Consider the following 14060-nt stretch of genomic DNA (forward strand, 5'->3'; position numbering starts at 1 on the left):
CGCGTGCCCGTGTTTCCCGATGTGTGTGTGCGTTTGTGTGTGCGCGCGCATGGTGGTGGTGGTGGTGCTGCTGCTGCTAAGAGGAAGGCAGCACTTCTCTCTTTTCACTGTGTGTTAGGCATTTTGTACAGATTTTTGTTTTGCTTTTTTAAAAAAAAAACCCACCACCTCTTCCGGAAGCTCTTTGCATCTCTTTGGGGGAGGAAAAAAGGAACCAACTGTGATCAGAAAACGACCAGAGACCATTTTTATTGGAACAACTGGTGGGGAAGAAAGCAGAGAGATACCATCACAGGGATATAAATATCATCTGTTAAAATCATTGCTCTGGACAGCATTATAGATCACTAGTGCAATCTGACAGCCACCCTAAGGGACAGCAATGGGGTGTTTGGGCAACAGCAAAACGGAGGATCAGCGTATTGATGAGAAAGCACAGCGAGAAGCCAACAAAAAAATAGAGAAGCAGTTGCAGAAAGAGCGACTGGCTTATAAAGCCACACACCGTTTGCTTCTGCTGGGTAAGAACGAAGGGCGTCTTGGTGGGGAAGAAGGGAGAGGAGGAGGAGGAGAAGGAGAGTGCAGTGGTGCAGTTCAGCTTCCCAGAGAAGAGGGGGAACTGGGCTGTTTATGAGGCAGGGAACATCAAGGGGGAAATGCAGACCAGGGTTATTAAATGCACGGATTGACCAAGATATGTGCAGGAGGGGCTTGGAGGAAGAAAGATGCTTTCACCCTGTCTCCCCCATTTTCCCTTCTCCCAAATGTATACATCACACATTTTCCCCCTTCCCTTTTTTCTATTTCAGGAGCTGGTGAGTCAGGAAAAAGCACTATTGTCAAGCAAATGAGGATCTTGCATGTAAACGGATTTAATTCAGAGTAAGAATTATTACTATTTGTGGGGGACGATGAAAAAGAAAAGGGCACCTGAATAATAAATATATATTTAAAAGACACTAACCTGAGCCAAAGGATTTTTCTCAGTGTTTGCTTGGTGGCTGTTGGGGATTTGCATTTACCAGCCCAACCCAAAGCATAACAATTATTGCTGATATACATCCAGAGGATAATTTGTACACCCCTCCCCAGATAGACTGCTGCTTCTACTGTATTTTTACACTGTTGCTACTGCAGTGCTTAATAGGGCCTTGTATAGGGACAACATGGCGACTTCTTATATCAGCAAATACTAAATAATTTCTGTGCATGTTGGGATCAAAGAAATACATAATACACATATTTCAAGATGTTTGTCATTTTCAAGTTAATAAAAAAAACCAAGTAACAGGAATGCAATATATTATGAAGTGTTTTAGACAGTATTGTTTATCTCAGAAATCCCTATTTTAGAATTTAGTATAAACAGTAGAATAACAGCTATTTATGGTATGTTAGAGCATCTGCAGTTAAACACAGTTTATAGCATAATTGACTTCCAACCCTTCATATGCACCCCAAGAGGAATATATATATATATATATAAATTTATACATAGTAATGATATGATGTGTCATGTGATAATACTGTAAGCAATCTCTTTTAATTAAACTCATATGTTAATTTTTATTATAAAATATGTGCATATTAGGAAGAAAATAGCTTATAAAATGTGATTTTTACAATCTTAAGGGTAGATGAACATTCAATGAGAATTTCTTAAAACAGCTTCAGTAAACTGATTTGTGTGTGTGTGTGCTTTATCTAATATAGAGAGAAGAAACAGAAAATTCTGGATATTCGGAAAAATGTAAAAGATGCGATTGTGGTAAGAAGACATTTTATTTTTGTTTTAATGGCTATTTTTAGTAATTGGCTTGTGCATGTAAAGAAAAATCTATTTTTAATGTGTGGTCATATCATCCTCTAGCAATTATATGTTTGCGTAAAACAGTAATATGTCTTGGTCCTGTGTTTTTCTTATTTTAGACTATAGTTTCAGCAATGAGCACTTTAATACCTCCAGTTCCATTGGCCAACCAAGAAAACCAATTCCGAGCTGACTACATCAAGAGTATAGCCCCACTTTCGGACTTTGAATATACCCAGGTAAGATCTAAAAGTCTTCTCTCTCTTTCAACCCTCCAGCAAATTTCAAAAATTATGGCATTACTTATTTACCATTTCATAGCTCTAATTTTTATGATGATATTCTCATTGTTCTCATCCATGGCATTGTACAGAAGACATGTGGTCTATACTATTTTTTTCTTGAAACTATTTGGAACATTATATAATGAAACCAATCATGAGCTGTGACCACTTTCAAGATCATGGATTTTTATATGTTGTGGGATTATGGGTTGCATTATTTCACAAAAGGGGCACAATGGTGTGCCAGTGTTATTTGGCAGGATGTTGATGGAAACCATTGTGGATAAATACTGTAATACTGTGTATGGAGATTCTTTATCTGTTTTTCTTGGTTTGCTTTTCATGGCAAGAAGTGATGGTCAGATACAGTTTTTAATGGCAACTATGTTTTTGTAGTTAAATAATTAGTCAGTTATCCTACATCACATATCTGGGAATAAGCCCCTATGAATTCAGCAAATCAATATATCCACAATTGCATTGATAGACTCTAATCTCCCATAATCCCCTGAAAAAACATCTCGGAGCACAGAAGCATTACTGAAGAATATGAGTTGGACATTGAGGGCTATATGGTGTGTGGAAAGCTTTCTTTTTGTGGTCTTCTTTCCAATGTCTTTGCTTGGCATCTGAACTTTGCTGTGCATGACTTGAATATAATAAAGATGTTCTTTTGTATGTTTTTCTTAGAATGCATAGAGAAATCCTAAGGAAATTACTTTAGTAGCTATTTTGAACTGAGTTTTATGTAGTTCCCTCTATAATGATTCAGATTTTCTACAGATTATGTTGGTTTTAATTTTTTGTTTTGTGAAATGCAATTTGAGTAGCTAGCCTTTCTTTGCTTATATCTAGATAACTGTATTCCTCAATTCTCAGTCACTGAGAGGCCTGGACTTTTTTGGCTTTAAAAAATAGTTGGAATTTTTGTCTCTTCTCTCACGACAGTATTGCCCATTTGATTGGTTTATGGTGGAGCGTCTTCAGATTATCCTGGAAAAACGGGATTAGGCAGAGAATTATTTTCTTGTATCATATTTGTCAAATTCCGAACTGGTATATTTCTCATTTTGAAAATTCAGGGTGTTTTGAAAACAAAATACAGCTTTAATGTATCATAGAGTTCCCCGTATAAAATTGGATAATTTCTGTAAATTGACAGTTTTTATTAAAATTGTGAACTTGATTAAAAATTATGATACTGAGAGTCAATCTCTTATGTTGATTTAATTGCCACAGGACATGATGAATGAAGACTTAAAGCTTTGTTGCACTGTTTCTAATGTTGAGTATGATTTTCCTCATATAAATGTTGGTAGCCATTATTTTCTTAATCTTTAGTTGTATCTTTTTAATAATCTGGTTTAAAGGCCTTCTTCATGGCTCTTTTTGGTGTTATTAAATTATACATGGATTGTCTTTTCATAGAAAGGAATTTTAGGAAGAGAAGGCTTGTATAGAAATGTAGGCCCAAGAGGGCAATTTGTTGTATGAGAATTTGCTTGTTGTATGGATTTGAGGAGTACCTTAAACAAATATAAACATCTTCAACAGAGATGAAACATTCTCTCCATATGTTTTCTTTTTAAATAAAGGTGGTAGTTCTTTTCTGGTAGCTTCCTGGGACAGGATATCAAGGTTGGTCTTTTAGTCTCTTAATTGGGATTTGGATTGTGCATCTTTTGGCAAAAAGAAAAGGAACAAAATATGACATATTCCTCTAAACAAAATAATTTTGGTAAATTGATTTGGATTTATTTCTTGGGAAATACACTTGTACAGATAGTTGTACAAACTAAGCCATACTTATTTAGAGAGGAGGAAATTCATCAGTTATTTGGCTGTAGTTTGATGGTGTTATATGTGTGTAAATCTCGTTGAAGTCAGCTTCTCTTGAGTGTAACTTTGAATATGATTGCTGCATTTGTTCCGTATTGTGTTAGTGATTTTTAAATATAACTCTTTAATTTGATGATTTAAAAGTCTTTCTTGAGCAGCACCGTTCTTCCAACCAAGTCAGTCAGCTAGAAGAACTTGAAAACACTCCTATGCCATGATATGGCTTTTACATATCTGAAAATGAAAAAAGTGCCAAAAGCAGTTAGAAATAATGTCTTGGAATCGTAACCGAGATATGATATGAACATGATATTAACTTTTTAAGAGGAAGTCTCAAATGCCTAAACTCTGATATAGGCTGTACAGTTACGTCATGGGTTATTCATGTAGTAATGCTTGATAAGTGGGATATGGGTATTTCAAACACAGCTGTACATCTGAAACAAATTGCGTTAGTGTTCCAGAATTCTTTTAAATACTGAGTAATTACTGTATACAGTTTGCCTGTAATGCAGTATGCAGTAATTTAAATTGGATAAAATAATTATTTTCTCTTTCAGAGTAAAATCTTCATCTAAGTATATACTGATGTATATTACAATAGTTGGCAAAGCTTGCTGTGGTTTTAACCTGTTTATTTTGTATATTACAAGATTTTCAGATCTGGAAATATCTTAAGATATGACACATTAGTCCTTTCGCATTATAATCCAAGCCTACTCTTCTTCCTACAGCTGGGTTTCTTAGCCAGGATTTCCTAGAATCCCAGAGCTCATTGAGGGATCACAAAAGGTTCCATGATTGATCATGACTTTAAAAAAAACATTTTGAGCTATAGATACAATCCTTTTTGTTCAGGGACCTATAATTTCATGCAGTATTTCCTTGAAACCTGAAATTTATTTTGAGGCTTTCTCAAGGATAAAAAGGCTAAGAAACACTGTAGTGTAGATTTCAAGTACAGTGGGACCTCTACCATGCAGATGTAACTTCTAAATTCTGGTGACCAAACATTGGAAGTGGTTATCGGGCATATGTTTGTGCATAATCTGAATTTCCTTTTACCAAGTTGCATTATTGTGTTGTGTGTACAGTTGGCCATCCCTTTCTGTAGATTCTGTATACTTGGGTGCAACCATTCTTGGCTTGAAAGTATTTAACTTCCCCTACCAAAAAAATCCAAAAGCAAGTATTGATTTTTGCCATTTTATGTAAGGAACACCATTGTATACAATGAGACTTGAGCATCCATGGGCTTAGTACCCATGCTCTTTGAACGAAACCCCACCATGTACCAAGGCACCACTTTATATGCCCATGCAAGTATTTACATTGACAGGGATGAAATCTGGAAAAGGCACAATCCAAACCTAGAATAGTAGAATCTAGTAGAAATAGAGGTAGTGATTTGTTCTTCTTACTGCACCTATAAATGCTCAAAAAGGCTGGGAAAAGCCTGAGGATTGCAGCACACAGAGAAGGGAAATACGTTCTATTGCAATGGCATTGGATTAAGGAATAACAGCCCAATTGTATTCATGTTTACTCCCAGGTTAATGTAAATAATGGTTATGCCTTAAAGAACAAAAACCAAAGAAAAAAGAATTTGAAAAGAATTTTAAGGATAAAACTTTAAGGAAGCCTTTCATAATCTTTTTGTCATGTAGGAATTCTGAAGTCATTTTCAGATCTCAGATAACCCTTCCATAAACATTGTTAAATGTCTAGCTTGTGTCAATAGTATGTTAATTGATCAGAAGGCTATAGATCCACACACTATGCTTGTCAGTATTATCTAGAGCAGTTATAATTTTTCTGTCAATCAGATTATTTCAGCCAATGTATTAGCTTATTTTTTGTTTTCCTCTTGCCCACAAGAGACACAGTGTGGTTTGAGCATTAGACTACAACCCTGCTCAGCCATGGAAACCCACTAGGGAACCTGGGGCAAGTCACATTCTCAACTTCAAAGGAAGGCAAAGGCAAACCTCCTCTGAACAAATCTTGCCAAGAAAGCCCCATGATAGGGTCATCTTTAGGTCGCCATAAGACAAAAACTATTTGAAGGCACACAACAACAACCCTCCCTACAAAGGATATCAGTTTAACACAAGCCAAACATGTAGGTAGAGAAAAGTTTGGTTTTCCCTTTGTAATTTTTACTTGATCTTTTAAAATCTTACACAAGTAGGCCCAAAAGTCTTATCAGAAATTTCTATTCTAGTGTGGTATGGTGTGAGCAAGACCAGGTTCTTACTAGTCAGCCTCTCTTTTTTTAAAAAAGGCAATAAACTTAGTTTATTCTTTCTCTTTCATAATTTTTTAACTTGGCTTAAGCAAAAATTGAATTGAATTTTTCTAAATGTAGAAAAAGAGAGAGCTAGTGAAACCACCTTTGCGTATTCCTTGCCTACCAAAACCTTCATGGTTTTGCCATACGTAAACAGATGACTTGAAGTTAGATATATTTAATTTTTAAGGCTGTCTATTGATACTTAGAATATGAAAATTTATTGATAACTTTTAATATTGAAGCTACGAAAACCATAAGTCAAAACAGTGTTAAAAATAGATGGAAGACAGTATTCCTTATTTCAAATGAAGATTTCCTTCCAGTTTACTACTACATTTTTATTTATCATATCAGGAGCGAGCCAAGGATACAGTTGTAATGTATTTTAAAAACACACACACAAAGTCTAAAAACTTGGTATTATATTACATGTCCTTTGACCAGGAGCTGGCCACTTAGAGTGCCTCTGGTGTTGCTATAAGGAGGTCCTCCATTGTGCATGTGGCAGGGCTCATACTGCATTGTAATAGGTGGTCTGTGGTTTGCATGTCATGGACTCCACTTTGTGGCCCCATTTCTTAAGATTGGCTCAGCATCTCGTGGTGCCAGAGCACAATCTGTTCAGCACCTTACTAATACATTGATTGAGCTTATTCACTCCCATAAGTAAGTTGGTAAGGCATCCAGAGAGTTTGGGGGAGATGATTCAGAAGGAAGAGGACAACATTATAAGTCTATTGTGCTCCACTTTGCGCTTTCTTGTGATTACCTATTATCAGAAGCCCCTTTATGGCATCAAAACTGGACTCAACCATTCTCTACTAGGTTCTGCCATATGTGGATCTAAAAACTACAATAATTGTGAAGTGGGCTACTCAGTCACCACTACCCTGCTCTAAGCAGCTGTAAATAAACATACTGTTTTGGTATAAAATACAGCATATATTTGGAACTTTGATTCTAAAACAGATGTTCTTAACCCGTGGTTTCCATGGATGAATGTCCAGGTTCTGTTAACTAACGCCACAAACACATATACATCTACCCTTCACTGTTTTCTTTGTTTCTTTGAAAATTGTGTTCATTTTTATGCAGAACATTACTTATATGGGGGGGGGGGTGCTCAATGAAAGTCAAAAAGACTGAACCACTGTTCTGGACAATAATTATAAATAGTATGTAAGCGTTTCAAAATACAGTGCCTGAACAAAATGTATTAACACTTCTCTGCCACTATATCTTCAGTATGGGTTAAAGGGCCTCTGTCCTTACATAAACACATGTGATTCTTTTCACATAGGGAAAGGGTATACATAAGATCTTTTATGCAGAGGAAGGTTATATAAGGTCTTCTGTTGAGAATTTAGTATTGAAATTGATCATTTTGCAGTTGAATTCAAGGTTTCTTTGCCTCAAAATCGTCATATATTTTCCTGTTCAATAAGACTTTTTAATGTGTATAAATTATGTTCAGTTGCTGGATTGGTTCATGTTATCTTTTGTGTATTTATTATTTATTGGGTATTATTATCTAGAATCTCCAGTCAGTCTGTACTGATGTTTTCATTAAAATAATTGGTTATCTGGGTAAAAAATTAAGTTTTCCATCAGTACTTGGGAAATGTATTCCTGTAAACTCAAGTATACATTTTTCCAACTTTTCATTCAAGAGCTGTGTTAGTATGTTGATCCAAAACAACAAAGAGGGTTGTACTAACTTAAATGTATTTATTTATCCATTAGGCTGTAGTCCACAATAGTTTAAAGCAGTTTAAGAAAAAATGCTAATCATAATTAGCTGCATGCATAGATAACAATGTCTGCAAAAAGATTTGCACTAGAATGAGAAACATGACTATTTGAGGGGGATACTAGGGCAGAAAAATTATTGACATTATTTAAAGTTAACAGAAATTGACTTGTGCCATTTTTAATCTCGTATTGATGGTTGTTTTGTCCTTTGTGTGTCAGAGTAAACATATTAAGGGCATATAATTCTAGTAGCTGTGGACAAATGTAACGTCTGTTATATAAGTTTATATTTGTGAAAATATGTTTTGAGCATTAAAAAATTCAACACTGCATACAAACATAATTCATTCAGCATTATTTTAGCTATTTAGAATATATTTCTAGAAGTAAAGAACAGTTGGCCTTTACAAGCATAGAAACATTATTGTAATCTGTAGGGACATATACTTGTGTATTAAAAAGAAGACCATAAATGACATTGGATCTGTACCAAGTTACCTGAAAATACATTCCACTTAAGTCAGTGTGTATTTTTTTTGAGTAGATAACATACAGAGCTATTTTGTATAGAGATGATCTTGGATAATGGCATGCCAGGCTCTGCTTGTTTACTGAGGACTAAGGATTCAGGAGTACTGATGAATAGCCTGAAGCTAAAAGCTTCTGCCACTGGTGCAGTTGATATGCCCCAATCAGGTTAGTAGGGGACATTGCTTGGAAAAGTTAAAATTTTGATCACAACTTTCAGAATCCCTCTTGCTGTGCTAGCTGCAATTTTGTTTTTGAAGTACCATTTCCAAGCTCCTTGAGGAATAGCAGCTGCTATCTTATCATTTTGGCACCTCACTCTACCGCTTTGGCTTATGCTGTACATTGTATACACTACTTTGCGTTTGGAGAGGTCTTGTTACAACTCTTTGTTGTACCCTGGCTTGCTGGTAGAATGTGGGGCACATTATTCTGCGGCACCCCATTCACCAGCCATTAGAATTCTTCACTTGGTACTCCTGCCTGGCTTTTAAGGTAGGTTTTAGGGGCAATGGCAGTCATGACAATAGTGTCATAATCATATGTATGAATACCAAGCAGATACATGGTCATAAGTCTACTGTATGACATCATTACTGCCTCACGGGATGCCATCCTCTGACTTGTATTTGTGCCTAAACAAAAGTATTTGGAAACACGTCAGCTTTCTTTGATTGTTTTGATATCATAGGTGCAATACCTAATTTTACTTTTTTTCCCTAAAATTATAATATGATTTTAAATAATTTTAATTTTTATTGAGAGAATGCATTATCTTTACAACCATAGGGGGAAAGCCAGGACTTATATAAGAAACCATTTTTCTTTGCTCCTTTCTATTGGCTATGGGTATAGCGGACATTGTTTGTGGGCTAAGTCCTTAGTGCAGGGGTCCTCAAACTTTTTAAACAGAGGGCCAGGTCACAATCCTTCAAAGTGTTGGAAGGCCAGATTACAAAACCATGAATGAATTCCTATGCACACTGCACATATCTTACTTGTAGTGCAAAAAAACACTTAAAAACAATACAATAATTGGGTTGTAGGTTTTTCCGGGCTATATGGCCATGTTCTAGATGCATTTTCTCCTGACGTTTTGCCTGCATCTATGGCAAACATCCTCAGAGGTACAACAATCCAGTGATTCCGGCCATGAAAGCCTTCGAAAATACAATAATTAAAACGAAGAACAATTTTAACAAATATAAACGTATTAGTATTTTAGTGGGAAGTGTGGGCTTCCTTTTGGCTGATGAGATAGGATTGTTGTTGTGTGCTTCAAGTTGCTTCAGACTTAGGTTGACCAGGGCCAGGTAAATGACCTTGGAGGGCCAAATCTGGTCCCTGGGCCTTAGTTTAAGGACCCCTGCCTTAATGTAAGGGAGAAAATTTGATGGGGACATAAGTGATCAGTCCAGGTTCCACTACCGTGATTGCTGATGAATGCTATATGATCGCAAAGGAAAAGAACAGCTGGAGTGTATAAGGAGAGATCATGCAGATAGCTGTGCCTGGAAGGGAATGGATCATTCCTGTGATGACTAGACATAATCTCGTTAAAACAAGAACTCGTGAGGTTTAAAGGCTAAGACAGTATCAGCTGTAAATCCAGACCGAAGTACCCAGTTCAAATCCTTAGATATATGTTAATAGGTTTAGGTAAGCCATGATCTCTCTGCAGCAGACCTTCCCCACCTCTACCATTTGCCATCTGGAATAATAAGACTAATATACAACATAGGATTATTGTCATAATTAGTAGAAATATTGTGAAATAGTCTGCATATTCAAGGAGTGATGTATAGATAACAAAATGGTGATGATCACAAATTAATCCTTAACAAAATAATTTTAAACTGGCATTTTACTGTTAGGAATGATTTTAATGTGTTTCAATTTTCTATCTGTGTTTTTAATATACACATTTCCATACTTTTATGTTTCTATCTTAAAGATATTTAAAATTTTGAACCCCACCTGGAGGAGAGGTTGATAAAATTGATGATGATAATGGTGATGAGGATATGATGGAGGACACAGAGCAGTGGTTGTCAACCTGGGGTCCCCAGATGTTTTAGCCTTCAACTCCCAGAAATCCTAACAGCTGGTAAACTGGCTGGGATTTCTGGGAGTTGTAGGCCAAAAACATCTGGGGACCCCAGGTTGAGAACCACTGACCTAGAGATAACTGGAGAGATATAAAAATAGCATTTTCTTTAATTTGCCAGTTTTTCACTTTCATGGGGGTCCTGTTCTCCTAACCTCAGCGAATGTGGAGGCTGTCAGGCTGAGATCAAATGACTGAGGCTGAAATCTGTCACTTTTTATCCAGAAGTAAGAACTACAACATGTGGAAACTAAATCTTGCTTCTGTACCTTTAATGTTTACATGGAAAAGAGAATTTTCAGAGTGTTTTTGTTACCAGGCCCTTCTATAAAACTATTAAAAGTATAGGAGTCTGCTCCAGTTTTCAGTGGGGCAACTCTGTTTTTGTCAGCTCCTGCTTCAGTAGAGACCACTTGGACAACCCACAGCAGAGAGTTCAGATGTGGTTGAACACCCTAGTGGTTCAACAAACCAGAGTTCAGATTGTTGTTTATGTATGGTTGACAAAGGTAGAGGAAGTTTTAACATTTTATAAAAAGTAAGATTTCAATAAACCATGGCTGCTCATGATGTGTAGATGAAATCACTATGTCTAAGTCATATGAGTCTAAAGGTTATTTTAATAGCCTTTTGGCTTGAGGGTAAAACTAAACATAGAACATTTTCAGGGTACATAGTAAAACCATTGTAGACTATTTTTATGTAATAGAAAGAATGCTTTTTAAACATTTTATGTTTAAATAAAGAAATGCCTTCTAGTAATATATCACCTTACTGGAAGAGCATTTTATTTTTCATAATTATAAGTGTATGTAAGCAGATTTTCCGAGCATTGTGTTATGGGATTTTGAGGGCCCATCCAGACAAGGCCCAAAATGTGTGAGCTCGCATGCTTTTACCAGAGGTGTACAAACGATGCCTCCGGTAAAATTGAATTAATTTGGGACAAAGCAGGAAAACCCTACTTTGTCCCGAATTAATTTGATACCTGGTAAGATCCAAATGTCTGATAAGATCCGGGTCTTTCCAGGTATGAGCCCATTGTGGATTGGGCCCAGGGACCACGTGATGTGATCCATGGGCCCAATCCACACAGCCCTCTTGGTTTTTCAGGCTCCATGAGCCCGGAAAACCAAGAGGACATGACCCCCCTCCCTAACCCCCTCCCAAAAAAAGAACCTGTAAAAATCAAAACAACTTACCCGCCCACCATTAAAGTACTTCTTTAAAGTACTTCTGCCAGGAGATGTGGGGTGACGAAGAAAATTGCTCCCGCCCCCGGTCTCCTGGCATGTCATTTCTATGCACCAGGACTCTAGAAGTACTTTAATGGCAGCCGGGTAAGTTGTTTTAATTTTTACAGGCTTTTGAGGGGGGGGGTAGACTTCTGGGTGTCAGGGTGCCCTCCCAGAAGGTACCAGGAGGGCATCTAGGCACTCCTCCGGGAAAGAGTGGGTTTGGAGGGAGGATTTATGCAGGGGTTTTAAACCCACTTCATCATACGTTTAAGTGGAGTCTGGAAGCACCCTGAGTTGTCTTATGAAAAAGTAACTTTTCCTAGCTCTGTCATTGTAAAATGTTGTACAATCCATTTCAAATTGGCTTCAGTCTAGCAGCCAATTCTCATCATTTTTGGTGGGTCCTGTGGTGCATTCCAGTGCCACGTCTCTCCTGTAGTAGCTGCACCACATTACTTCAGGTAAGAGGGTAGATGAGATATTTACTATTTGGAGTTCTCTATTTTGAATCCTTGCCCAACTAAGAAAACCAGTTGGATGCCTTTGGGCAAGTCACACGTTCTCAGCCCCAGAAGATCTTGTGATAGGGTTGCCCTAGGCTCATCATAAGTTGAAAACAACTTGAAAGCACACAACAGCAAGAAAGTTCAGGGTGTGATTATTCACAGATTGAAATGAGCCTTTCTTCCACTGTATTCTTGAATTAGAATCTCTTGACTTTTCTTTCAGGTCTTTCTGGAGGTTTGAGTGTTTTTTCTAACTTTATCACTGTTGTTTTCTGCTGATGCATTTGTAACAAAACAATAAACACATAATAAAGCCTGTCTTATATGACTGTCTATGACTGCTGCCTGGGATGCCCTGGTCATCAGGCTGGCTTGACTCCAAGCACTAAGATATGACAATGTAATAATTAGAGGGTGCTTTTTAAAAATATTTTTATTGGTTTTCTTAGAATACATCAATACATCAATACCTTCAATAATCTTATATTCCATCCTCAATTCATTACATCAACCAAAGTGTATATATATCTTGTATACTTCCCCCCCACCTTTGTTCCCCCCTCCTCCCGAGCCACTTCAATTTGCATTCTCTTTCCAAAATACCATTTCTTCTTGTGGAGGTAATTTCCCATCTACTTCTTTTAAGCCATTCTCAATAAATTTTCCCCAAACTTTATCAAAATAATTTTCCTTCCATACCCCTTTCCTGACTCTTAACCTACATGTCAATTTATCATTTATTGCTATTTTCCATAATTCTTTATACCATTCTTCAATTGATATGTTTATTTTACCTTTCCAATTCTTCGCTATCAGTAATCTTGCTGCAGTTAACATGTTATCTATTACATCTTTCTCTGTTTTTTTTTCAATTTCTTAACATTATATAGTGACAACAATGCAATACTTGCACTTTTCCCTATCTTCATAACCATTATAGCTTCTATCTCTCCAAATACCTTCCCCCAAAATTCATTTATATATTTACATCGCCACCACATATATATATATATGTACCCACCTCCTGGCAACCTCTCCAACAATTTTTTTGTGGAATTCCTATTAATATTTGCAATCTTTACTGGTGTTAAGTACCATTTCAGAGGGTGCTTTTTAAATGTACAGAGTGCTTCATTTACATTAACTTAGTAATGTTTCCAACAAATCTAGGTAGATGAGTGTTATTATCTTTCAACTAGAGTTTGGAAGGGAAGGGTCTTCTGAGGCTGAGGATAACTTGCCTTTTGAGATTTGTTCTTCATGGATCATACTTTTACCCTGCTAATTACACCAACTTTCCGTATGGTTTGCTTTATGGAGTCCTGTTGCTTTGTACTTATCTCTTGTACTTGACCGAGTTCCTGTCTACACTGCCATGTAATACAGTTTGAACTGCATTGTATAGTCAGTGTAGACTCGTATAATGCAGTTTAACAAACTGTACTATATGAGTCTACTCCCGGCATGGGCAGACTTTGGCCCTCAAGGTGTTTTGGACTCCCAACTCTCACAATTCCTAACAGCTGGTTAGGAATTGTGGGAGTTGAAGTCCAAAATACCTGGAGGGCCGAAGTTTGCCCAAACCTGGTCTATGCTGACCATGGAATTCAGTTTCAAATTGTTTTACGTGTCATTGTAGATGGGGTCTAAGAGAAATTGAGCAGAGAGATTTTGCAACCAGTAATTTATAGCCTAAGCTGAGC

The 14060-nt window shown here is 36.8% G+C and overlaps 1 protein-coding gene across 2 annotated transcripts in view; it reads left to right on the forward strand.

The window, feature by feature from the left end:
• The window catches only part of GNAL (G protein subunit alpha L), a 161775-nt gene that overhangs the window by 48528 nt on the left and 99187 nt on the right, over window positions 1–14060 (forward strand). The window contains exons 1-4 of one of the 2 annotated variants that reach the window (XM_060775030.2): window positions 18–521; window positions 810–882; window positions 1714–1768; window positions 1930–2049. In XM_060775030.2, the coding sequence (XP_060631013.1) occupies window positions 383–521; window positions 810–882; window positions 1714–1768; window positions 1930–2049 (387 nt within the window). In that variant the 5' untranslated portion in view covers window positions 18–382. Of the gene's footprint in view, window positions 1–17; window positions 522–809; window positions 883–1713; window positions 1769–1929; window positions 2050–14060 lie in introns of those variants that run through there. The other variant, XM_060775029.2, reaches the window with a different exon arrangement.

This window comes from Anolis sagrei, chromosome 4, assembly GCF_037176765.1.
Source record: "Anolis sagrei isolate rAnoSag1 chromosome 4, rAnoSag1.mat, whole genome shotgun sequence".
In the NCBI taxonomy this organism is placed as follows: domain Eukaryota; kingdom Metazoa; phylum Chordata; class Lepidosauria; order Squamata; family Dactyloidae; genus Anolis; species Anolis sagrei.